At 39.3% G+C, this 24,521-nt stretch overlaps 3 protein-coding genes across 8 annotated transcripts in view; 2 read left to right on the forward strand and 1 right to left on the reverse strand.

Annotated features, from left to right (window-relative positions):
- Positions 1–18,583, forward strand: part of LOC113656639 (fibronectin type III domain-containing protein 5-like) — a 171,500-nt gene extending 152,917 nt beyond the window's left edge. For 4 of the 5 annotated variants that reach the window (XM_047812218.1, XM_047812220.1, XM_047812221.1 and 1 more), the window contains 7 exons: positions 321–436; positions 1,635–1,827; positions 2,331–2,420; positions 2,602–2,803; positions 3,707–6,308; positions 6,786–6,867; positions 18,468–18,583. In XM_047812218.1, the coding sequence (XP_047668174.1) occupies positions 321–436; positions 1,635–1,827; positions 2,331–2,420; positions 2,602–2,741 (539 nt within the window). In that variant the 3' untranslated portion in view covers positions 2,742–2,803; positions 3,707–6,308; positions 6,786–6,867; positions 18,468–18,583. Of the gene's footprint in view, positions 1–320; positions 437–1,634; positions 1,828–2,330; positions 2,421–2,601; positions 2,804–3,703; positions 6,309–6,785; positions 6,868–18,467 lie in introns of all 5 variants that reach the window. The other variant, XM_047812219.1, reaches the window with a different exon arrangement.
- On the reverse strand, positions 7,501–16,842 carry LOC125141007 (collagen alpha-3(VI) chain-like). Its single transcript, XM_047812071.1, has 16 exons — positions 16,796–16,842; positions 16,144–16,206; positions 15,509–15,635; positions 14,979–15,041; positions 14,009–14,071; positions 13,513–13,548; positions 13,390–13,426; positions 12,208–12,353; positions 11,859–12,143; positions 11,105–11,180; positions 10,290–10,952; positions 10,049–10,145; positions 8,932–9,335; positions 8,382–8,552; positions 8,269–8,304; positions 7,501–8,017 (listed from the first exon to the last, which is right to left on the reverse strand). Exons 1-16 carry the CDS (start codon positions 16,840–16,842, stop codon positions 7,836–7,838), a joined length of 2,496 nt encoding a protein of 831 aa, XP_047668027.1. The 3' UTR covers positions 7,501–7,835.
- Positions 18,584–19,387: 804 nt separating the features above from the next.
- On the forward strand, positions 19,388–23,842 carry LOC125141023 (fibronectin type III domain-containing protein 5-like). Of its 2 annotated transcripts, none has more exons than XM_047812223.1 (4): positions 19,388–19,968; positions 20,449–20,538; positions 20,719–20,920; positions 21,792–23,842. In XM_047812223.1, exons 1-3 carry the CDS (start codon positions 19,791–19,793, stop codon positions 20,856–20,858), a joined length of 408 nt encoding a protein of 135 aa, XP_047668179.1. In that variant the 5' UTR covers positions 19,388–19,790; the 3' UTR covers positions 20,859–20,920; positions 21,792–23,842. The 2 variants fall into 2 exon arrangements, with proteins under 2 accessions (XP_047668179.1, XP_047668180.1); XM_047812224.1 differs by having other exon boundaries at positions 19,788–19,968; positions 21,795–23,842.
- The last annotated feature ends 679 nt before the right edge of the window (positions 23,843–24,521 follow it).

The following is a 24,521-nucleotide window of genomic DNA, read 5'->3' on the forward strand; positions in this document are numbered from 1 at the left end:
ACACACACACACACACCCCTTCTGGATGTTGTGTCTTACCAGATGCCAGCCATATCAGCTGTATCTGGCTATGAATATGAATAAAGCAAAGAAAGGATGAGTTCAAAGCTTTTGATGCTGAATATCAGGTCAAAAGAAATGCTTTTTACTTTGCATGCACACACACTCACACACATCCACAAAATATTTCATTTACAACATCTCTCTCTCTCTCTCTCTCTCTCTCTCTCTCTCTCTCTCTCTCTCTCTCTCTCTCTCTCTCTCTCTCTCTCTCTCTCTCTCTCTCTCTCTCTCTCTCTCTCTCTCTCTCTCTCTCTCAGACAGTTTAGCTCCTCCAGTAAACGTGTCTATCCGGGATCTAAAGGACAACTCAGCTACAGTGACATGGGACATCCCAGGAGCAGAGCCAGTTATCGGATTTGCCATCACACAGCAGGTACGGAGAGAGAGACAGAGAGAGAGAGAAAGAGAGAGAGAGAGAGAGAGAGAGAGAATGGATGAATCTGTCCTTCTGGCTGTTAAAGCCCTTATTGAAAATGCTATAAAACCTTTATGTTTTATTAGAGTAAGACGGGGTTCTGTATGTAATAATAAAAGCAGTTGTAGTATAAAGAATGTTCTGAAGGGTTACTGCACGGTGACCGACTTTTACATTAAAGCTGAAAATATATGAACAACGTGCTGCTTGTACAGGAAACACAGTGTCACATATAAAAACAGACATAGCCTCCGTTTGTAAAACATCCTCGGTATACAGAAGAGTGAATGTGCATTAAACACAGCACTACTAATATCCACATTCAGGCCACACGCTATTATCCATTGCTAGGAATTTTTTTTAACATTTTCACAAAAATGCAGCTTGTCTTGTTATTAAAATGCAAATCCTCTCTATCCTGAAACCTTCACAGTGGCAGAAAACATACTATAATATTTATAATATATTTTAATATAAAGCTGCATTAGAGCCGTGGGGGGCACAGTGGTTAGCACGTTCACCTAACACCTCCAGGGTTGGGGGTTCGATTCCCGCCTCCACCTTGTGTGTGTGGAGTTTGCATGTTCTCCCCGTGCCTCGGGGGTTTCTTCCGGGTACTCCGGTTTCCTCCCCCAGTCCAAAGACATGCATGGTAGGTTGACTGGCATCTCTGGAAAATTGTCCGTAGTGTGTGAGTGTGTGAGTGTGTGAGTGAATGAGAGTGTGTGTGTGCCCTGTGATGGGTTGGCACTCCGTCCAAGGTGTATCCTGCCTCGATGCCCGATGACGCCTGAGAAGTTCGGATAAGAGGTAGAAAATGAATGAATGAATGAATGAATGAATGAATGAATGTTCTCAGAGCCTGTTAAAGAAAATGAATCAATGTTTGCTGATTAGATTCAGTAGTTTAACAGTGCTGGGTTATAAATAATAATGTTTAAACACGCATGAATGTGGGGTTAATGTTTAATGGAAGTAGAAGAATGCCGATTTCTTCAAACAATCACCTTTATCTCATGTTCCAAAGTCTTCATATTGCAAATGAGAAACTCAAATAAATTTCCATCCTTCGATTAAAATAATATCTATCTCTTACATTCCTGGAAAGATTCTGCCTTTTTGCTTGTTTTGTTTTTCTCTGTTTTACCGCCACCAGAAAAAGAAGGTGCACATGCTGCGCTTCATTCAGGAAGTGAACACCACCACGCGGAGCTGTGCGCTGTGGGATCTGGAGGCGGAGACGGACTACATCGTGCACGTGCAGTCCATCAGTGCGCACGGGACGAGTCCGCCGAGTGAAACTCTACGCTTCAGGACGCCAAAGGAAGCCGAGAGGCAGGCGTCTAAAAGTAAACACACACACTTTTGCAATGCTCATACACACTCCTGCAGAATATATATATATATATATATATATATATATATATATATATATATATATATATATATATCTATATATATATATATATATATATATATATATTACATTGTGTGTGATGAGAATTTGGAACATCTGGCGCACAACTGCAAACTGTCTCTCTGTCTATTACTTTCTTCCATTCTTCATCTCTAATAAGATTCCCCTACAGTGGCCAAGTATAAGCTAGATACAAAGCTCCAGCCATTATCCATCCTATAAAAGCTCAAAGCTTTTTTTTTTTTATGCTGCACTCTGTGACTCCTGAAAGCCTGTCAGCTCCTGACAAAAGCGATTTGAGACCCCATTTTCTGACAGAAGGAGAGGTTCCAAATCAGCTGAAAGAGTTATGGACTGTCACTTTCGCTCAGCCGTCATGCTAAACTTAGGAGCGTGACGTTCTTTCGAGCTGACGGCTGCCATGTATCTCCTTAGACGAAGTCACCATGGAGGAAGTGGAGCAAGCCAGTCAGCTGAGGGCAGGGGAGCTCATCATCATCGTGGTGGTGCTGGTCATGTGGGCAGGTAAGAAGAACACACCAAGATATGACCAGCGTGAGCCTTGAATTAAAGATATGTCTTAAATATCCTGGTGGGACATTTGTTCTTGGAAACCATTACGCCAGCTGTAATCTTTCGTTTTTTTTTTCTAGCCTTAATGCTAAATAGTGAGCACTAAAAACATTTGTGGTTCTTTCGCTGTCAGGTGTGATCGTCCTGTTCTGCCGTCAGTACGACATAATCAAAGACAACGAGCCGAACAACAACAAGGACAAAGCCAAGAATTCCTCGGAGTGCAGTACCCCTGAGCACCCCACAGGGGGGCTGTTACGGAGCAAGGTGTAACCCCACCTACCCATCTCCACCTCCACCTCCACCTCCGCCTCCCTCCCGAGGATGACGAGCAGGTGAATTGCTCTGGGAAGTTACTGTGTAGAACTTTAAACCTCCTCTGTTTCACTTGCTCATCTTGCTGGCTATTGTTTAAGTATTAACAAGACATTTTATTATTTATTCAACTACAGGAATCTGTCCTCGTCAAGATATTTATAAAAATTAATAACTAGTTAGTGAGGCAGAACCAGAGGATTGTAAATTAATCCCAAATAACTAGCTAGCTGTGACGAACAGAAAGGCACATATTGTAAAATAACTAGCTACCTCCTTGTTTTCCTAAATAACTAGCTAGCTGTGTCTGTAAAAAGAGCTCCCTAAAAAGGCTAAGTACCAGATAAAGGAGATAAAATTACCTGCAAAACAACATAATTTCTACTAAAATATAAGAAAACACTTGAAACCCTATTAATGCAAAATCTACTAGAGTCACATTTTGTTTATTTGAAGGCTGAGTTATTTGGGTCAAAACAGGAAACTAGAGATTTGTCAGTGGGTGAAACATGCTAGCAAGCTTTAATCATGCAACATTAGCTAGCTTTTATTATTATTATTATTATTATTATTATTATTATTATTATTATTATTATTATTATTATTATTATTATTGAACAACAACCAGTTACACAGAGAAACAGTTATCCTAATGTGTTAGCTAACAGCTTTAATTACTTTTTCAGTTAGCCTGATATTAGCGAGGAGTCTCAATTCATGTACATTCTGTATCTTTGACAGAAAAACCAAAGATCTGATGACAGGGCTGAATCTTGTCCCTCCCCCCTCCCTTTCTCTCTCTCTCTCTCTGTCTGTCTCTCTCTCTTTCTCTTCCTCTCTCTTCCTCTCTCTCTCTCTCTTTCTCTCTCTCTCTCTCTCTCTCTCTCTCTCTCTCTCCATCTCTCTCTCTTTGTCTAAAGCAGTTCCTTAACAACAACAACAACAACAACAACAACAACAACAACAACAACAACAACAGCAACCAGACGCCATCTGTGACGTTATCAAGGTGTGACACATTTCTTCAAAAAACAAGGACGAAATATTGGAGTGTAATAACAGCTCACGCTGCACCAGCTGAGGCTCAGGGGAGCCGCATGTCCTGGCAGCTGTTTCCTGTCTGAAGGAAAGGAGAGGAGACGGAGGGGACAAATAGGAGGATGTGTACAGTCCCAAATGGGTTTACAGCGACGAGACCAGAGCCAACGCTGGAAAGCGTTTTTTTTCCCCTGCACATTTCCCATTCAGGAAACAAGCAGCTGCTCTTTACATCGTTACGCGTGACACAGACGAGGACACACAGCAGTGCTGTAAAGCAGGCAGGACCCCGTGTCCTCACCGTGCGTTCGCTCTTAGAGCGAGATGAAACTTCCGATAAAGCGAGTGATTTAAACCACAGCACTGTACAAATTCCTTTTCTACAACGTCGCAATGTAGCTGCACGTCACGGCCTTCTATTATTCAGTAGTTTCTATGGCAACTACTTATTTATTTCTAAGAAAAGTTTAAAGTTCACGGTAAGTGATGTGAGGTACTGTTTAAGGAAACTTTCCTACTTTATTGTTTACACTATGGAAGGAGTCTCCAGTCTCAGCGCTGTTTTCGTCTTATCTAACTTCAAGAGACGATAAATCCATGAGTCTCAAGAGGAAAGGTGAGGAGACGACTGTTTATTTCTAGCTGCTATAACATAAACGATGCCAGGAGATTGTTTCTCGGACATTCCATAACATTAAACGCAACTCTCAAAGGATAAAAAAACTACTCTGTTGTGCTTTAATAATAATAAAAAAAAATAGCTGGTTAATTTCTGTGGTCTAAAAGGAATAAACCACTTGTGCTGTTTTTGGAGAATAATGAACTCTGTAGTGGAAACATCAAGGTTATTGATTCATTTCCTTTAAATCTTTTAAAAATTATTTAATGCTCAGTAATGTGCTTGAATACGGCACATCTACAATGAGAGAATCCAAAATATTAAACTTTAATTCCATTAAAGTTCCAGATTTGTGAGGAAAAATAGTTGCCTGTTCTGTACCCAGTTAACATGTGTATCCAGAAAAGAAAACGGACTAAACAATAAATAAAATGCAAAAAAAAAATGCAAAAAAAAAAAAAACCTGCATAAATAACATGTAAAAGCATGCATGCGTATGGATCATTACGTCATCACCATGTTTCTGAAATTGATGTCATTTTGCCGGTTTCTCCTTTTTAGAGCTACGGTGCAGTGAACCGCTAAAGTCTCCTGATTTTATTGTTTAGTTCTGACACTTTCAAATTTTTCTTTTAAAGCGTGTGTTACTCATCAGTTACAAAAGTGTGATAATGTGTAAACAGAAGAGAAGAAAAGGTAGCTAGAAGCTGCTATCTGAATCCGTCCTGAAACGCTCCTGCTCTGAAGGACATGCTTCTCAAGGACATTCACTCGGGTACCTCACAGATGCCAGACTCTCCTCCGGGGGAATCGTTCAACAAGGGCTGAAAACCTTTCACATCAGCAATAATGCAGGACTCGATAACGAGAACTTCATAACAGGGGAATTAATTAACGTTGACTTTCAGCAGGATGGAAAAGTTTCACTCACTTTTTTTATGATCGATTGTACATCTTTTGTACGCCTCAGATGAGAAAAAAGATAAAAGTCTTTATTTGTTTTCTGCTAAAAAGTAGAAACTCCTGCACTGATTTTTTTTCCTCACTAAAGTCAGTTTAGGTGCAATTATTCAAGTAAAACTGAGTTGTGTAAAAAAAAAAATCTTTACACATTCTTTGTACTGCTTGAAATGATGAATGCTTTGAATTATTACTTTTTACGATCGTCTCTTGATTATAGATTTTGTACCAGTCAAAAAAAAAAAAAAAAAAACAACAACAAAAAATAACATGAGAAAGGTCAGAACCGATTTGCTTTTCGGGATTTTTGATGCATCCCAAAGACAGAAATGATATCATGCTCGCATTAAACTGTTATGATCGCAAAGAAAAGTGTCTGTGTCTATAACAGCAGCTCTGACATTATGTCAATGCGCTTGTTCTAATACATATAGACTTTAATTTTAACAGTGCTTTGTTTGTAACAGACAGATATAAAGCTGTAACTTTAAGATCTCCATTATCTTTAGAACTGGAGGATTTACTATGGGTTTTTTGGTGGCTTTTCTGTAACAGGATAAGCTGTGATTTATTTTAAATTGTATTCTTTTTTAGCTTCAAGAGAGAGAAAAAGACGAAAGAGCTGTTTATAGCTGTTATAGTGAAAGTTTGTTTTGTTTTTATGACTCATTATTTATTTTGCATCAACGTCCAGTAAATAAAGCTTTTTGACTTTTGAATGCATTAAAGATTTTTAAATTTTTATATTTCAATGCTAAAGGAAAGAAAAAAAAACCTCCTGCCGTAAATAACGCTCGTTTGGTGTAGTGATCGATGGTTTTGCAGCAGTGGGGAGCAACAGAAATACGGCAGAGGAGACTGTTGCGCGTTTGTTTGCGTCATAAAAGCCTTCTTATTTCCGACTAAATGTGAGTTTTAGGACATTGCGTTTGAATAAGACAAGTTAAATACCTTTTAAGCTAAAAAAAAAGCATATCGACTGACGCTTTTTAAAAAAAAAATATTACATAATTCGGCTTTTAATTTCAGCTCTTAATTAATTAAAAATTATTATTTTATTTTATGTCGTGTTATTTTTCCCTTAATATCGCTGTCTATCTATCTATCTATCTATCTATCTATCTATCTATCTATCTATCTATCTATCTATCTATCTATCTATCTATGTCAATGTTGCATTAAGCCATGGACTGACTGATTATCTATCTATCTATCTATCTATCTATCTATCTATCTATCTATCTATCTATCTATCTATCTATCTATCTATCTATCTAAATCTTGAAATGATGCATAAAAAATCTATTTTATATAATCTATATATTTTCTATAATCTATTTATTTACATTTTTGTTACTTTCACATTTTGTGCTCCGGAAACTGAGAACTTTCTTTTAGCTCGTGCTTCCGGTTGATGAAGTGGAACTATAAATGCTGAGAGGCTCGTGCAAGCTGTTCTGCTAGCAGGTAAACAAACAAACAAACAAACAAACAAACAAACAAACAAACAGCAACCCTTGAATTCACACGTCAGCAAGGTGTTTTTATCATTAATAATTTCATGTCCTGACGGTGGATATTTCAGAAATAAAACACTATAAACAAAGTTAAATTTAACAAAGTAATTCTCTACATTTTCTATAATGTTCTTGTTTTTTTGTATTTTTATGTTCTTTTGTATTATAAAACAATAAAACAATAATTTATACTTCATTTAGCCTACAAATTATATATATATATATATATATATATATATATATATATATATATATATATATATATATAATATTAATTGTAAATTAATTAAATTATATAAATATAATGTTAATTTTTTTGTTCATTTTGGTTGACATATTTCGCATTAATTCATTTTCTTTGTTTTCTTCTTCCTTCATTTATTTCTTTTGTGTGTTTTGTATTTAATTTCTTATTTATATTCATAGACTTTATTGTGTGTGTTTGTGTGTGTTGCTGATTTTATTGACTACACAATGAACATCTGTAAAAAGAAAAGAAAAAAACAACAACTCTAGATTTAAAACAACATCAACAAATAGGTGCAAAATCAAAAAGCAGTAATAACTCGAGTCGTAGCAGAAATGAGTCAAGATTTGTGGAATAAAATTTTTATACACACCAAACTATCATAATTTTTTTACAAGGACACATTTTTGTTCATTCAGGGTCCCGATAAATCACATCTTGCTATATGCAGTTAATATATATATATATTTTTTCCTGTCTATGTAACCAATCGGATTGCATCTCAGTCTGAATTCTGATATTTGATTAATAACATTAATCTGTTTGTAGAGACAGTAATGAAAACTACTGTTCTGTTCATCAGAAAACATGTAAAAGTACAAATCATTTTAAAACAACGTCTCAACAAAGCGACACAATTAAATTAACCCCGGCGGATGTTTCTGGCGTGTTCAGAGCTTCTTCTCGGCTCTCAGACAGCGAGCTTCGCATTCCTCCTGTGTATCGAACCTGTTCCTGTTGCCCCCGCAGCCTCCGTACCAGAAGCGGCTGCACTCTTTCCGAGATGCCTCGTAGTGCCACTTCAGCATGAAGTTAATGCACGTGCCCATGTCCTGAGCGAGCTGGCAAACATCTGAGTGTAGGGACACACAGAATTACATCTATTGTTTAAGCAAACATTTAGACACAGGTTTGCTTAAAGAGTTTTTTTTTTTTCAACAAGACCGAAACTAAATAAGAATAGTAAACTAGCTGCACAAAATGTTTATAACATGATTGAATGAAATCTTCCACAAAACATTTTTTAATTTAGCGACCAAATCATCTGTTAAGATAAAGGTACGTTTCTGGCGTTATCGTGTATAGTGTGTGTTTGTGTGTTACCTTCCACTTTTGAAGGTTCATCGTTGAGAAGAACACCTGTTGGAGAAATTCATACGTTAAACACGTGAGCCGATTATTTCGGTTAGACGATTGTACATTTCCTGCCCACTCACTTGATCCCCCGCATGTCTCCTCGCACTCAGTTTTCGTCATGAAGCGATTGCCGTTCCCGTCACAACCGCCGTACCAGAAGTGCTTGCATTCATGAGCATTGCGGTCGTAGTACCAGCGGGACTCGTAGCTCGAACACACCCTCCCCATGTCCATGTCCAATGAACACCGGCCTAACACAACGCTTGCCATGAAATTTGACCTTACAAGCAAATGCTGTCAAACTTTTTCTGAACATTACGACTAAGGCACTGATACCTCGACAGGGTCTGTGGTATCAGGTAATAATCCAGGTCCTACTTAGTGTTAACCAGTAAAGGACCTCATGGAACATGGGATATTGAGCTCTGACGTTGAGCCTTGTTTGTTTTCATATATTAACACAGTAAATAGAGTCGCTATGCAATGCTATGAAAGTTCAACATCACTTGATCAATCATTACCACTGTAGAAGTCTCAACCTTGCTTGGCTCTTATCATAATACAGAGAGATTTCATCCAAATCTCAAAATTTTCAGACACTAACTACAAAGCTGCAACAGCTGGACCTACCCTTTGACGTGTCAGGCCCAGGTTGGTGCCTGGTGTCCTCTCTGACATCCTTCTCTGCTTTCTCGCTGTTCGCCATTGACACTTTTCCGTCTACTCCAGTGTTTTCGTGCGCAGGCTGGTCCCGGTACTCGTTCTGGTAAACGTCCTCGTACACATCCGTGAACACCTCGGTATACGTCTCTGTCGGATATACCATGACTATCTCTGTTTGGATTTCGGGATGTTCTGTATACATTTCTGTGTACCTCTCGGTATATACATCTGTGTAGGTTTCTGTGTAGATTTCTGTAAACACTTGTGGAGGTGGTGCCGTAACTTCCTGATAGACGTCTGTGCTCGCTTCAGTGTAGGTCTCGGTTACGGCTTCGGTAGTGAACTCCTCAGCCGGGGTGAAAACTTCATGTCTGACATTGAGAAGAAGGAAGAGTGAGAAATTCTGCACTTTAGAATAGGACATGAACAGTAAGAGAATTATTACAGGTTACTGTCTAATAGGCATGTGATAGGAAGTAGAAGAGGGACCAGGTCAAAAGCCTTTCTTTCTTTCTTTCTTTCTTCTTCTTTCTTTCTTTCTTTCTTTCTTTCTTCTTCTTCTTTCTTTCTTCTTCTTTCTTTCTTTCTTTCTTTCTTTCTTTCTTTCTTCTCTTTTCTTTCTTTCTTTCTTCTTGCCTTTGCTAGAAAACACTGCCATCACTTCTCTTGTCTCCGTTCTCCATAGACGTTTTCTATTTTTTAAACATTTTACGGATTGGTGCACTAGGTGACATTACCGTAGCTAAATTCATGGAGCAGTTAACATTCAGGCAGTCTGAATTCAGGCTGAAATACTGTGTTTCATCAAAAAGGACAACAGAAATTTGTGTTTTTTTTTGTTGTTATTGTTATTTGATAAATAATTTCTAATCCTGTCTAAGCTACAGTAAGCTGGTCTAACTTCTTGCTATGTCGTTTAAGGAGCCACTTTAACAAACGCTAATTCTAGAAATTCTAGGTAATATTTCTAATAGACTTATTTCATGACCTTTTTTTTTTTTAAATGCATGACATGAGGCAGAAGGCTGTGTTTGTGTTTGTTGTCTTCAGCTTAGACGCTTTAGCCCAGGGAGCCAAGCCTTACTGTTTTGTTGGAGGGACACCAGTCACGTGTTTAATCTGCTTAGAAACAAAAGTGCTGCACTCGTCGTTTAGAGACGAAGGTTTCGGGAAGAAATCCCCTGTAAACAGATCAAAGACAACAGTGGAATCAGTCAGAAAGCAAGAAACGTAACATGACTTAACATTTCCATCGAGAATATAGATCACACAGGTATTTTGCCAGTTCCGGAGATTTCCGAAAGAGTTATGGCGATGTCTCTTACTGGTGAGCATGCGTAGGAAGGCTCGTAGATATTTCTGAGCATACTGCCGGTCCCTCAGACCCAGCTGTCCCAGGGGAATATGGTGTTGCACCATTGGTGGTGTGCTGAGACCTTCTACTTGACTCCAGCTGAACTTTTCTCCCACCGTCAGCGTGACCATCACAATATCGTTACACTGAGCCAGCATGGAGACGTATTTCTGCGTGTCTTTGTCTGTGAAACGCTCTGATTCTTTACTGATGACGTTCAGGACCATTCTCTTCTTCCTCGGTGCCTGGGCCTCCAGGAGAACATTGTTTACCATCCATTCGAGAGCCAAATCCAGACGAGGCGAGCCACCGGCTTGCAGCATGTCTTCAGAAATGCGTCTCTCGATCACGGCACGGTCTCTGAGCGCGCCGAGTCCGAGTACTTCCTTGATGTGGTAGTTAGGGTAGGTGGAGCTCTGCTGGTACACACCGATCCTGGCCTTCCCATCCTCTGTGGTGGGCTCATCGCTTACGTCTATTATGTCCAGCACAGAAACCAAAAACTCCTTCACATCAGAGTATTGATCAGCCTGAATATCATAAGAGGAGTCCATCATTATAGTTAGGTCCACATCCACCTTCTCAGGCTCAGGATTTCGGTTGATGCCACACCTCTGTTCTGGTTTACAGTAATCTAGAGAGAAGGGGAGAGAAAGAGGGAGGGAGAGAGAGAAAGATGGTCAAGTTCTGCAACAATTGTTGGTGTAACTCGTGATATTACAGTGTTATAATAGGACCCCGTGCATTGCGTGTGAGCATTTTGTTTACATATGTGCAGCCATTTACCGTAACAGATGACGCATTCTTTAATCCGTCTGCCTTCGTCACTGGTAAAAACCTTGAAGCTTCCTGTTTCATCTGCCTGAGAAGCAATAAAGGAAAATCACTGGTAGATGAGATGATATATGTTTTACATTCATTTATCAAGAGGACAAAATACACTGCTTGGCTAAAAGTATGTGGACACCTGACCATCACCGACATGTGGTTCTTCCGCAAATTGTAGACACCTGACCATCACCGACATGTGGTTCTTCCGCAAATTGTGGACACCTGACCATCACCGACATGTGGTTCTTCCTCAAATTGTGGACATCTGACCATCACCGACATGTGGTTCTTCCTCAAATTGTGGACAAGGAACCATCACAGACATGCGGTTGTTCTTCAAGCTTTTAGCACAAAGTTGAAAGCACACAGTTGTATAAAACATCTATGTATGCTGGAACAGCACAAATTTCCCTTCACTGGAAATAAAAGGCTCAAACCTGAATCATAATTACCGCAATGAACTAAAACTGGAGTCTCCTCCTTCACATCAGACACATCAGTGTCTAATCTCATTAATGCTCTTGTGGCTGAAGGAACACAAATCCACACAGCTACAATGCAAAATCTAGTGGAATTTTTCCCAAAAGAGAACAATTGAGCTGATTATAACAGTAAAGCTAGACTAAACGTGAGAGCGGATGTTCATCGTGCATACCTGATGGTCAGGGGTACACAAACCTTTAGCCATATATCGTATGAGGTTATCTACCTGGATGGCACGACGAATGTTTGGATCGTCTTTGAAGGTGATTACTCCCAGATCGATACCTGAAGCCTTGAGCTTCAGCATGCCTGTGTTGATGGCCTGGACGTCCTGCGATTCCCCATTTACCAGGACAACGGCCACCTTCCTGACCAGTTTGCCATTTCGGACACGTTTTGAAGACATTATTGGCGATGAAGTGCAAGGCCTGACCGATATCACGGCGACTCCTGCTCCTTTGCAGAGAGATTCCCTTGACTGCCTCCAGTAGCTGACTCTTTCGCTTGTGGTCTGAGAAACGAATCAGGTAACCGGTTTGACTGTTGTAGGAAACAACGGAAACTCGAGCTCCTACTGGACAGTTTGTCTCCGCGATAGCGATGTCCTCTAGCAGCGACACGGCTGCGGAACGCATCTCGTCAAACGCCTTGGTGGTTACATCAGAGGACATATCAAGAGCAATGACTAGCTCTGTAGGGTAACCAGGACACTGAGCACGACCTAAACACAGCAAATCAAAGAAGGAAAGCCAGTAAGGAAGCATGATTGAGCATAAACACGCCAGCAGAACCTTCATGAAATTGTGTTTCGGTGGTGTGTAAATGTTTTCTTTGCCATGTTCACATGCGCGTGCTGAATGCCAGTCACCTTATGAAGTACCTTACGGCACATAGAGTCTATGAAAGGCAAAAAGTTTAAATTCACTGGTTCTAGGAATTGAAAGACTTAAATTATTGACTTGTGTATCGGTAGAAATTACAGGAAATTTCTGACAATTAATTGCTGTTCACACCATACTGATCCACAGGGTTACCATTAGACCTTGGAAGTGAGCTCTGAATTCTGATATTGGTTGGATGAATTGTAATGAATGATGGATGGAAGGAATAGTAATCTACAGCTCAGAGGGATAGATGGATGTACAGATAAATGTATGGATGGTCGGATGGACGAGCCCTAAACAGACTAACAGAGTTCGAATGGTGATTGGATGGAAAGATGGGTGTAGAGATTGCTTGTCACTCAGACTTGTGGTGTGATGTATAATATATAGGTGTACACACTAACAACGTATATCTCAGAGGGATAGATGGATTAACAGAGATGAGGAATAATTAAACTAACAGACAGGTAGATGGATGGAAAGATGTATTTATAGATGGCGGAACACTCGACATGGATAAGACAGATTAATAGACCACAGCTTGGATGGATGAATGGATAGACGGGTGGGCAGATGGATAGAAAAAAGATGCATCGACAGATAGATGAAAGAGACTGCAGGACAGACAGACAGACAGACAGACAGACAGACAGACAGACAAATCATGGTCTTACCTCCACAGCAAGCTGTTAAAATATTAGAAAAGTAAGTTAGTGCCTGAATGTTTCATATTTGTGCTAAAACACAGCTATCAGTTTTAAACCCGATACATTTGCCGTGCGTATGTTTAATTGTCAATACGTCAAAATTCTCAACACATTCATTATATATTTAAGGATTCATTTCACACATTAGGTCAGAATCACGTCTTACCGCAGTTCTCACGCACGTAATTCACTAATTCACATTCCTGCAAGAAAGAACAGTCCAGAGCTCTTAAATCCCTAACTATTTGAAACAAAAGAATCATGAAATATTTGAAGTAGAAGAACTCACAGTTTTCACGCTGGTTCCTGCTGAGCCTTTAGGACCCTGAAGAACAAAAAGACATTTTGTAAAGCCAACTATTTCAGATGTCACAGTACCGTATTGACTAGCAAATCAGCACTGGAACAAAACAATATGTCAAACATCAGAAGTTGCACAATACAGTGAGTTTTAACGTTCAAATCTGCTCAAGTAAATTACGTCTGAATCAAGAACGCCATCTAGCTGTAAGATAAGGTATGAAATGAATAAAATAAATGTTTTCTTGACTTAAGACAATTCTTTACTCCAAAGGATCTTAATGATTTAAAAAAAAGATTTTTAATGAAAAAAACAACACAATTTTAATATTTTTTTTTCGGTTAATTAAATGTTGCAATTAAGTACTTGATGTCATGGCTTGAGATCAAAATGATATAATGTCCAGGCAGGTTTTGATAATGATGTTTCAGACAGTTTAAGCCATTCCTATTAGAATATTAGCGTAATATCAGTAAATACAGACCTGGTGTCCGACAAACCCTTTATCTCCAGGATCTCCAGGAGGCCCCCGATTTCCTCTGTTTCCCTACTCACGATAAAACAGAACTTCAAATAAGTACTTCACTAAAATCCATTAAATACTGTTCACTTTTTCTATATCAAAGTCGTATCGACCTAAACCATCTGATCCCGACTAAGCTAGCGATCGTTATTAAGATCAAGATCTTACCAGCTGTCCTCTTTGTCCTTTGGGTCCTCTCTCTCCAGTGGCTCCTTTAGTTCCGTCCTCACCCTTAATTTTATTGACGGTCGATATTTTAGACACTTATTTTGATCGTTTAATATGAAAGTAGTAAGATTTATTAAAACCTACCGGCAAACCCGGATAACCAGGAAAACCAGGATTTCCCTGCAAGAGACCAAAATTCCTTGCTACGATCAGCTCATCATAACCGCATACAGGATAACGGAAAAGATGTTTAAGACATTTTAAAATATATCTATAATAATAATTGATTACATCAGATCGATATAAACAAAACCATTTTTTCCTAAATTCTTGAATTTCTTTTTGGATATTTTTCCTGTTATTTGGATTTGATGTTTAATTCTCTGAGCCAAAATAGTTTTAATACTAACAACGTATACTTAAGATTTAAAGACAGGAGACACATCAGTACTTTTTGTCCTTTAAGTCCCGGAGGCCCGTAACCATCTGCTCCAACGTTTCCCTGTTTACAATGGGGAAAAAATATTTTACTTCGTCATCATTGTGAGGGAAATCATTTCAAACCATTGTTTGTGTCAGTTCTAACAGTGAATCATTAGATCATTGATCATTAATCAACAGAGGAGCACTGCTAACTAAGAAAATGTTGTTAAAAGTCAAGAAAGTAGTGAAGAACAAATGAGTTCACGCTTTGCCTATGCTACATTTTTATCTTATTATTATTTTATATTTAATAGGACAATACAATAAAGGACATACTGACCGCTGGACCTGTGACACCCTCCGGTCCAGTGTCCCCTTTACTGCCCACGTCGCCGAGCTGACCCTAAACGGATTGCACACACACACAAGATGGTTTAGGACACAACATGGTAACTTGAAGTAAAAACACCCTAACTATGGGTTTACTATAGAGTCTGAGACAACATTGTGAATTGGGAAGGAAAAATCCAAACCAACTGAGTGAAGCAGGTTATGTCACGTTCTCCATTATTTTCAGGTCGTTATCTAGATGCATGTAGGTTTGTAAGATTGACCATGTTAATTTGTTTGTTAAAAAAGTTTTTCCTCCAACGTGTGATCAGATGATGATGATGCCACATGGATCATCAGGTTTTGGACCCCATGGTCACTTAAGGTCATGCTGTGATAAAAGGAATGGGGGATACGTTGTTGTTCTTTCAGTGCTTCCTGTTCAGGGTCATCACAGCAGATCATCTGGTAAGCATGTTTGATTTGGCACAGGTTTTTCTGACACAGCTCTCTCAGTTTATCCAGGCTTGGGCCCGGCACTGAGAGTTGGCTCTTCAGAGGCTGGGTCTGTTCCCTGCCTGGGAATCGAACTCGGACCACGGCGAACAGAGCGTGGGATCCTGCCTCTGGACCACCAGTGAACAAACAGGGGGATGCACTGGCTATGCTGTTTAATATAATTTTTGATGACAGGTTTTGTATGAAATTAGACAAAGATATTAAATATTGCAGCATTTTGAGTCTCAGGTTCTCGATGTTATATGAAGTGTACTTTAATCAGTTTTACAGTGAATTCACAATTCAGCTTGCTGTAAAATATAGTAATCAACAATATGGCATTTTTCACAAAGTAAATACCAGTAATTATTATTTATTTTTACTAGCTCCATATTCTCTCTGTACTTCACAATTAAGGGCCGTTTATCCGTCCAGTCAGTTATGACCATGTGAATGAAATACGCTTTTGTTTGTTAGGGAATAGTTTATTTCATGATTTTGCATATTTCTAATGTACTGTAAAAGCGTTACCCGTTTCTCGATCTCATCTTTACCCCGGGATTTCTTATTCACCCGGAATTAGACTGATTTCGCACTGTTAGCCTGAGCCATTGGTTCCGTTTGGCACACGGGACTGAGACACCAGGGCTAAAGAAACAGAAGGACGTATGACCTACCCGAGGCCCTCTGCGTCCTGGGTTTCCTTTGGCTCCTTTATCCCCCACTGCACCGTACAGTCCCTGAGGAGAAAGCATCAGGATAACGTAAATGTTTGCACACATATGTTTATATCTCAAGTGACATTTAACCTTTTCCCACCGAGTAAATCTTAGCAGCAGAAAAACAGAACTCTTAACATTTTTCTATGATCCACCTAAGAGTACTTGGATTGGTGGCTGTCTGATCCATTCCTATTATGTCCAGTCAAATGCAACAACATTGATTTAACTATTCAGTGATTTTTACATCACAAAACCTTTTTGTGATGTAAAAAAAAAAAAAAAAAAGTCTTTTTTTTTCTTGCACAAATGATTATAAAATTGATCTGATTTTTTTTTTTTTTTTTTTTTTTTTTTTTTAATCACAAGCTCAGTTCAGTGTGAACTTTTATATATATAATTTAATCGTATTAAAAAGCACCTGAATTTAGCAGCCAGGATTTATTATAGAAATAGCATTAGCTAGAACATAAAATATGTACATAAAACATAAAAGATTTCTTGGGTGAAATTGTTTCCAAAATTGTAGAAAGTGTTTTTTTATTTTATTTTAAAGATATAGCTCTGATGTTTTGACATTAATGTTGATGTAAGAGCAGGTTGGACTGACCTGAACTCCAGGTAGTCCTTGATCACCTTTCTCTCCTTTGGCTCCATTTCTCCCAGGAGGACACGCACACACACACATTGCCTATTGTCTTGCCTCTCTGGCTATTCAGCAGAAAAGCTTTGTTCTTTTTTTTTTTTTTTTTTTTTTTTTTAGAAACTAACAGATACAAAGCAGTGACACTGGAGACTCCTTCCTTAAATGTTAAATACCTGTAAATGGCTCCTACAACAGAAAAAGAATGGCGTGTGTTGGCCTCATTGTAACAGACACAGCTGCACAGGGATACATTTTCTTCTCCAACATCATCACCACGTTCTCATCGGCCTCAGCGTTGCAGCCGAGTCAGCAACAATTTTATTATTTCTAACGTTTACAGCAATACAGGTTCGTTTTCAACAACATTCTCCAATAACATGTTTGCCCCCGTTTTGCTTTTATTACTGCCACCACTCTCTTCCTCATCCTCTGGGTCCTTTCTGTACTACGGCCTGTCTTTCCTCAGTCTTCCGCTGCCAGAAATCACATCTGTAGTCTGAGAGGAACTTTGACTTCCATGCGACTTCTTTCCTTTTCTTTTTAAAACCAAATGGATCAATTTGTCCTTCCATGCTTTTTACCGTCCATCCATCCATCCATCCTTCCATCTACTTATCTGTCCATGTATTAATCAATGAAGCAATGAATCTGTCTGTCTGTCTGTCTGTCTGTCTGTCTGTCTGTCTGTCTGTCTGTCTGTCTGTCTGTCTGTCTGTCTGAGTTCTAGTCTACTAATCTGACCTGTCCATACATCCACTTTAAATTGGAGCACTGGGGTGTTTGATTAATGATAACTGAAGGTCGAACTGTCTCAGATCTCACACACACACACACACACACACACACACACACACACACACACACACACACACACACACACACACACACACACACACACACACACACACGTACGCCTACGCACACGCACACTCCCTCATTCTGTTACAGAATCTACAGTGTTTATTTTCTCAGAAGTGGCAGAAGAACAGCAGCGGCAGCTGGAGGGCGGGACAGACTCTCTGCATGGAGCTGTCAATCATTTTAAACAGGACCTTTGATCCTCACAGTGTTAGAGAACTCAGAAAATAAAGAGCAGGAAACAAAGAGATATCAAACACACACACACACACACACACACACACACACACACACACACACACACACACACACACACACACATTTGAGGCTCTTGACCCAGTTGTACAGCTCTAATGTATAATTCAGGCCTTTCTTGCTATGCTTCACCCATACACTGACAGATCATATGGACACACACATAAACACACACAAACACACACACACACACACACACACACACACACACACACACACACACACACACACACACACACACACCCCTTCTGGATGTTGTGTCTTACCAGATGCCAGCCATATCAGCTGTATCTGGCTATGAATATGAATAAAGCAAAGAAAGGATGAGTTCAAAGCTTTTGATGCTGAATATCAGGTCATAAGAAATGCTTTTTACTTTGCATGCACACACACTCACACACATCCACAAAATATTTCATTTACAACATCTCTCTCTCTCTCTCTCTCTCTCTCTCTCTCTCTCTCTCTCTCTCTCTCTCTCTCTCTCTCTCTCTCTCTCTCTCTCTCTCTCTCTCTCTCTCAGACAGTTTAGCTCCTCCAGTAAACGTGTCTATCCGGGATCTAAAGGACAACTCAGCTACAGTGACATGGGACATCCCAGGAGCAGAGCCAGTTATCGGATTTGCCATCACACAGCAGGTACGGAGAGAGAGACAGAGAGAGAGAGAAAGAGAGAGAGAGAGAGAGAGAGAGAGAGAGAATGGATGAATCTGTCCTTCTGGCTGTTAAAGCCCTTATTGAAAATGCTATAAAACCTTTATGTTTTATTAGAGTAAGACGGGGTTCTGTATGTAATAATAAAAGCAGTTGTAGTATAAAGAATGTTCTGAAGGGTTACTGCACGGTGACCGACTTTTACATTAAAGCTGAAAATATATGAACAACGTGCTGCTTGTACAGGAAACACAGTGTCACATATAAAAACAGCCATAGCCTCCGTTTGTAAAACATCCTCGGTATACAGAAGAGTGAATGTGCATTAAACACAGCACTACTAATATCCACATTCAGGCCACACGCTATTATCCATTGCTAGGAATTTTTTAACATTTTCACAAAAATGCAGCTTGTCTTGTTATTAAAATGCAAATCCTCTCTATCCTGAAACCTTCACAGTGGCAGAAAACATACTATAATATTTATAATATATTTTAATATAAAGCTGCATTAGAGCCGTGGGGGGCACAGTGGTTAGCACGTTCACCTAACACCTCCAGGGTTGGGGGTTCGATTCCCGCCTCCACCTTGTGTGTGTGGAGTTTGCATGTTCTCCCCGTGCCTCGGGGGTTTCTTCCGGGTACTCCGGTTTCCTCCCCCAGTCCAAAGACATGCATGGTAGGTTGACTGGCATCTCTGGAAAATTGTCCGTAGTGTGTGAGTGTGTGAGTGTGTGAGTGAATGAGAGTGTGTGTGTGCCCTGTGATGGGTTGGCACTCCGTCCAAGGTGTATCCTGCCTCGATGCCCGATGACGCCTGAGAAGTTCGGATAAGAGGTAGAAAATGAATGAATGAATGAATGAATGAATGTTCTCAGAGCCTGTTAAAGAAAATGAATCAATGTTTGCTCATTAGATTCAGTAGTTTAACAGTGCTGGGTTATAAATAATAATGTTTAAACACGCATGAATGTGGGGTTAATGTTCAATGGAAGTAGAAGAATGCCGATTTCTTCAAACAATCACCTTTATCTCATGTTCCAAAGTCTTCATATTGCAAATGAGAAACTCAAATAAATTTCCATCCTTCGATTAAAATAATATCTATCTCTTACATTCCTGGAAAGATTCTGCCTTTTTGCTTGTTTTGTTTTTCTCTGTTTTACCGCCACCAGAAAAAGAAGGTGCACATGCTGCGCTTCATTCAGGAAGTGAACACCACCACGCGGAGCTGTGCGCTGTGGGATCTGGAGGCGGAGACGGACTACATCGTGCACGTGCAGTCCATCAGTGCGCACGGGACGAGTCCGCCGAGTGAAACTCTACGCTTCAGGACGCCAAAGGAAGCCGAGAGGCAGGCGTCTAAAAGTAAACACACACACTTTTGCAATGCTCATACACACTCCTGCAGAATATATATATATATATATATATATATATATATATATATATATATATATATATATATATATATATATATTACATTGTGTGTGATGAGAATTTGGAACATCTGGCGCACAACTGCAAACTGTCTCTCTGTCTATTACTTTCTTCCATTCTTCATCTCTAATAAGATTCCCCTACAGTGGCCAGGTATAAGCTAGATACAAAGCTCCAGCCATTATCCATCCTATAAAAGCTCAAAGCTTTTTTTTTTTATGCTGCACTCTGTGACTCCTGAAAGCCTGTCAGCTCCTGACAAAAGCGATTTGAGACCCCATTTTCTGACAGAAGGAGAGGTTCCAAATCAGCTGAAAGAGTTATGGACTGTCACTTTCGCTCAGCCGTCATGCTAAACTTAGGAGCGTGACGTTCTTTCGAGCTGACGGCTGCCATGTATCTCCTTAGACGAAGTCACCATGGAGGAAGTGGAGCAAGCCAGTCAGCTGAGGGCAGGGGAGCTCATCATCATCGTGGTGGTGCTGGTCATGTGGGCAGGTAAGAAGAACACACCAAGATATGACCAGCGTGAGCCTTGAATTAAAGATATGTCTTAAATATCCTGGTGGGACATTTGTTCTTGGAAACCATCACGCCAGCTGTAATCTTTCGGTTTTTTTTCTAGCCTTAATGCTAAATAGTGAGCACTAAAAACATTTGTGGTTCTTTCGCTGTCAGGTGTGATCGTCCTGTTCTGCCGTCAGTACGACATAATCAAAGACAACGAGCCGAACAACAACAAGGACAAAGCCAAGAATTCCTCGGAGTGCAGTACCCCTGAGCACCCCACAGGGGGGCTGTTACGGAGCAAGGTGTAACCCCACCTACCCATCTCCACCTCCACCTCCACCTCCGCCTCCCTCCCGAGGATGACGAGCAGGTGAATTGCTCTGGGAAGTTACTGTGTAGAACTTTAAACCTCCTCTGTTTCACTTGCTCATCTTGCTGGCTATTGTTTAAGTATTAACAAGACATTTTATTATTTATTCAACTACAGGAATCTGTCCTCGTCAAGATATTTATAAAAATTAATAACTAGTTAGTGAGGCAGAACCAGAGGATTGTAAATTAATCCCAAATAACTAGCTAGCTGTGACGAACAGAAAGGCACATATTGTAAAATAACTAGCTACCTCCTTGTTTTCCTAAATAACTAGCTAGCTGTGTCTGTAAAAAGAGCTCCATGTCTGGCTAAGTACCAGATAAAGGAGATAAAATTACCTGCAAAACAACATAATTTCTACTAAAATATAAGAAAACACTTGAAACCCTATTAATGCAAAATCTACTAGAGTCACATTTTGTTTATTTGAAGGCTGAGTTATTTGGGTCAAAACAGGAAACTAGAGATTTGTCAGTGGGTGAAACATGCTAGCAAGCTTTAATCATGCAACATTAGCTAGCTTTTATTATTATTATTATTATTATTATTATTATTATTATTATTATTATTATTATTATTGAACAACAACCAGTTACACAGAGAAACAGTTATCCTAATGTGTTAGCTAACAGCTTTAATTACTTTTTCAGTTAGCCTGATATTAGCGAGGAGTCTCAATTCATGTACATTCTGTATCTTTGACAGAAAAACCAAAGATCTGATGACAGGGCTGAATCTTGTCCCTCCCCCCTCCCTTTCTCTCTCTCTCTCTCTCTCTCTCTCTCTCTCTCTCTCTCTCTCTCTCTCTCTCTCTCTCTCTCTCTCTCTCTCTCTCTCTCTCTCTCCATCTCTCTCTCTTTGTCTAAAGCAGTTCCTTAACAACAACAACAACAACAACAACAACAACAACAACAGCAACCAGACGCCATCTGTGACGTTATCAAGGTGTGACACATTTCTTCAAAAAACAAGGACGAAATATTGGAGTGTAATAACAGCTCACGCTGCACCAGCTGAGGCTCAGGGGAGCCGCATGTCCTGGCAGCTGTTTCCTGTCTGAAGGAAAGGAGAGGAGACGGAGGGGACAAATAGGAGGATGTGTACAGTCCCAAATGGGTTTACAGCGACGAGACCAGAGCCAACGCTGGAAAGCGTTTTTTTTCCCCTGCACATTTCCCATTCAGGAAACAAGCAGCTGCTCTTTACATCGTTACGCGTGACACAGACGAGGACACACAGCAGTGCTGTAAAGCAGGCAGGACCCCGTGTCCTCACCGTGCGTTCGCTCTTAGAGCGAGATGAAACTTCCGATAAAGCGAGTGATTTAAACCACAGCACTGTACAAATTCCTTTTCTACAACGTCGCAATGTAGCTGCACGTCACGGCCTTCTATTATTCAGTAGTTTCTATGGCAACTACTTATTTATTTCTAAGAAAAGTTTAAAGTTCACGGTAAGTGATGTGAGGTACTGTTTAAGGAAACTTTCCTACTTTATTGTTTACACTATGGAAGGAGTCTCCAGTCTCAGCGCTGTTTTCGTCTTATCTAACTTCAAGAGACGATAAATCCATGAGTCTCAAGAGGAAAGGTGAGGAGACGACTGTTTATTTCTAGCTGCTATAACATAAACGATGCCAGGAGATTGTTTCTCGGACATTCCATAACATTAAACGCAACTCTCAAAGGATAAAAAAACTACTCTGTTGTGCTTTAATAATAATAAAAAAAAAATAGCTGGTTAATTTCTGTGGTCTAAAAGGAATAAACCACTTGTGCTGTTTTTGGAGAATAATGAACTCTGTAGTGGAAACATCAAGGTTATTGATTCATTTCCTTTAAATCTTTTAAAAATGATTTAATGCTCAGTAATGTGCTCGAATACGGCACATCTACAGTGAGAGAATCCAAAATATTAAACTTTAATTCCATTAAAGTTCCAGATTTGTGAGGAAAAATAGTTGCCTGTTCTGTACCCAGTTAACATGTGTATCCAGAAAAGAAAACGGACTAAACAATAAATAAAATGCAAAAAAAAAATGCAAAAAAAAAAAAACCTGCATAAATAACATGTAAAAGCATGCATGCGTATGGATCATTACGTCATCACCATGTTTCTGAAATTGATGTCATTTTGCCGGTTTCTCCTTTTTAGAGCTACGGTGCAGTGAACCGCTAAAGTCTCCTGATTTTATTGTTTAGTTCTGACACTTTCAAATTTTTCTTTTAAAGCGTGTGTTACTCATCAGTTACAAAAGTGTGATAATGTGTAAACAGAAGAGAAGAAAAGGTAGCTAGAAGCTGCTATCTGAATCCGTCCTGAAACGCTCCTGCTCTGAAGGACATGCTTCTCAAGGACATTCACTCGGGTACCTCACAGATGCCAGACTCTCCTCCGGGGGAATCGTTCAACAAGGGCTGAAAACCTTTCACATCAGCAATAATGCAGGACTCGATAACGAGAACTTCATAACAGGGGAATTAATTAACGTTGACTTTCAGCAGGATGGAAAAGTTTCACTCACTTTTTTTATGATCGATTGTACATCTTTTGTACGCCTCAGATGAGAAAAAAGATAAAAGTCTTTATTTGTTTTCTGCTAAAAAGTAGAAACTCCTGCACTGATTTTTTTTCCTCACTAAAGTCAGTTTAGGTGCATTAATTCAAGTAAAACTGAGTTGTGTAAAAAAAAAAATCTTTACACATTCTTTGTACTGCTTGAAATGATGAATGCTTTGAATTATTACTTTTTACGATCGTCTCTTGATTATAGATTTTGTATCAGTCAAAAAAAAAAAAAAAAAACAACAACAAAAAATAACATGAGAAAGGTCAGAACCGATTTGCTTTTCGGGATTTTTGATGCATCCCAAAGACAGAAATGATATCATGCTCGCATTAAACTGTTATGATCGCAAAGAAAAGTGTCTGTGTCTATAACAGCAGCTCTGACATTATGTCAATGCGCTTGTTCTAATACATATAGACTTTAATTTTAACAGTGCTTTGTTTGTAACAGACAGATATAAAGCTGTAACTTTAAGATCTCCATTATCTTTAGAACTGGAGGATTTACTATGGGTTTTTTGGTGGCTTTTCTGTAACAGGATAAGCTGTGATTTATTTTAAATTGTATTCTTTTTTAGCTTCAAGAGAGAGAAAAAGACGAAAGAGCTGTTTATAGCTGTTATAGTGAAAGTTTGTTTTGTTTTTATGACTCATTATTTATTTTGCATCAACGTCCAGTAAATAAAGCTTTTTGACTTTTGAATGCATTAAAGATTTTTAAATTTTTATATTTCAATGCTAAAGGAAAGAAAGAAAAAAAACCTCCTGCCGTAAATAACGCTCGTTTGGTGTAGTGATCGATGGTTTTGCAGCAGTGGGGAGCAACAGAAATACGGCAGAGGAGACTGTTGCGCGTTTGTTTGCGTCATAAAAGCCTTCTTATTTCCGACTAAATGTGAGTTTTAGGACATTGCGTTTGAATAAGACAAGTTAAATACCTTTTAAGCTAAAAAAAAAGCACAAAAAAATATTACATAATTCGGCTTTTAATTTCAGCTCTTAATTAATTAAAAATTATTATTTTATTTTA

Source organism: Tachysurus fulvidraco, chromosome 4 (genome assembly GCF_022655615.1).
Source record: "Tachysurus fulvidraco isolate hzauxx_2018 chromosome 4, HZAU_PFXX_2.0, whole genome shotgun sequence".
NCBI lineage: Eukaryota > Metazoa > Chordata > Actinopteri > Siluriformes > Bagridae > Tachysurus > Tachysurus fulvidraco.

What these genes read in the sequence shown, in the direction of transcription:
- LOC125141007 (XM_047812071.1), bottom strand. Translation starts at nt 16,842, where the DNA reads ATGGAGCCAAAGGAGAGAAAGGTGATCAAGGACTACCTGGAGTTCAG. An exon ending in AGGGTGTCACAGGTCCAGCG is followed by an intron (nt 14,072 to 14,978) that starts GTCAGTATGTCC and finishes TATCGTGAGTAG; the next exon opens with GGAAACAGAGGAAATCGGGG. An exon ending in TGGGCCTGACACGTCAAAGG is followed by an intron (nt 8,553 to 8,931) that starts GTAGGTCCAGCT and finishes GCGTTGTGTTAG; the next exon opens with GCCGGTGTTCATTGGACATG.
- LOC125141023 (XM_047812223.1), top strand. Translation starts at nt 19,791, where the DNA reads ATGCTGCGCTTCATTCAGGAAGTGAACACCACCACGCGGAGCTGTGCG. An exon ending in CGAGAGGCAGGCGTCTAAAA is followed by an intron (nt 19,969 to 20,448) that starts GTAAACACACAC and finishes GTATCTCCTTAG; the next exon opens with ACGAAGTCACCATGGAGGAA. An exon ending in GGTGCTGGTCATGTGGGCAG is followed by an intron (nt 20,539 to 20,718) that starts GTAAGAAGAACA and finishes TTTCGCTGTCAG; the next exon opens with GTGTGATCGTCCTGTTCTGC.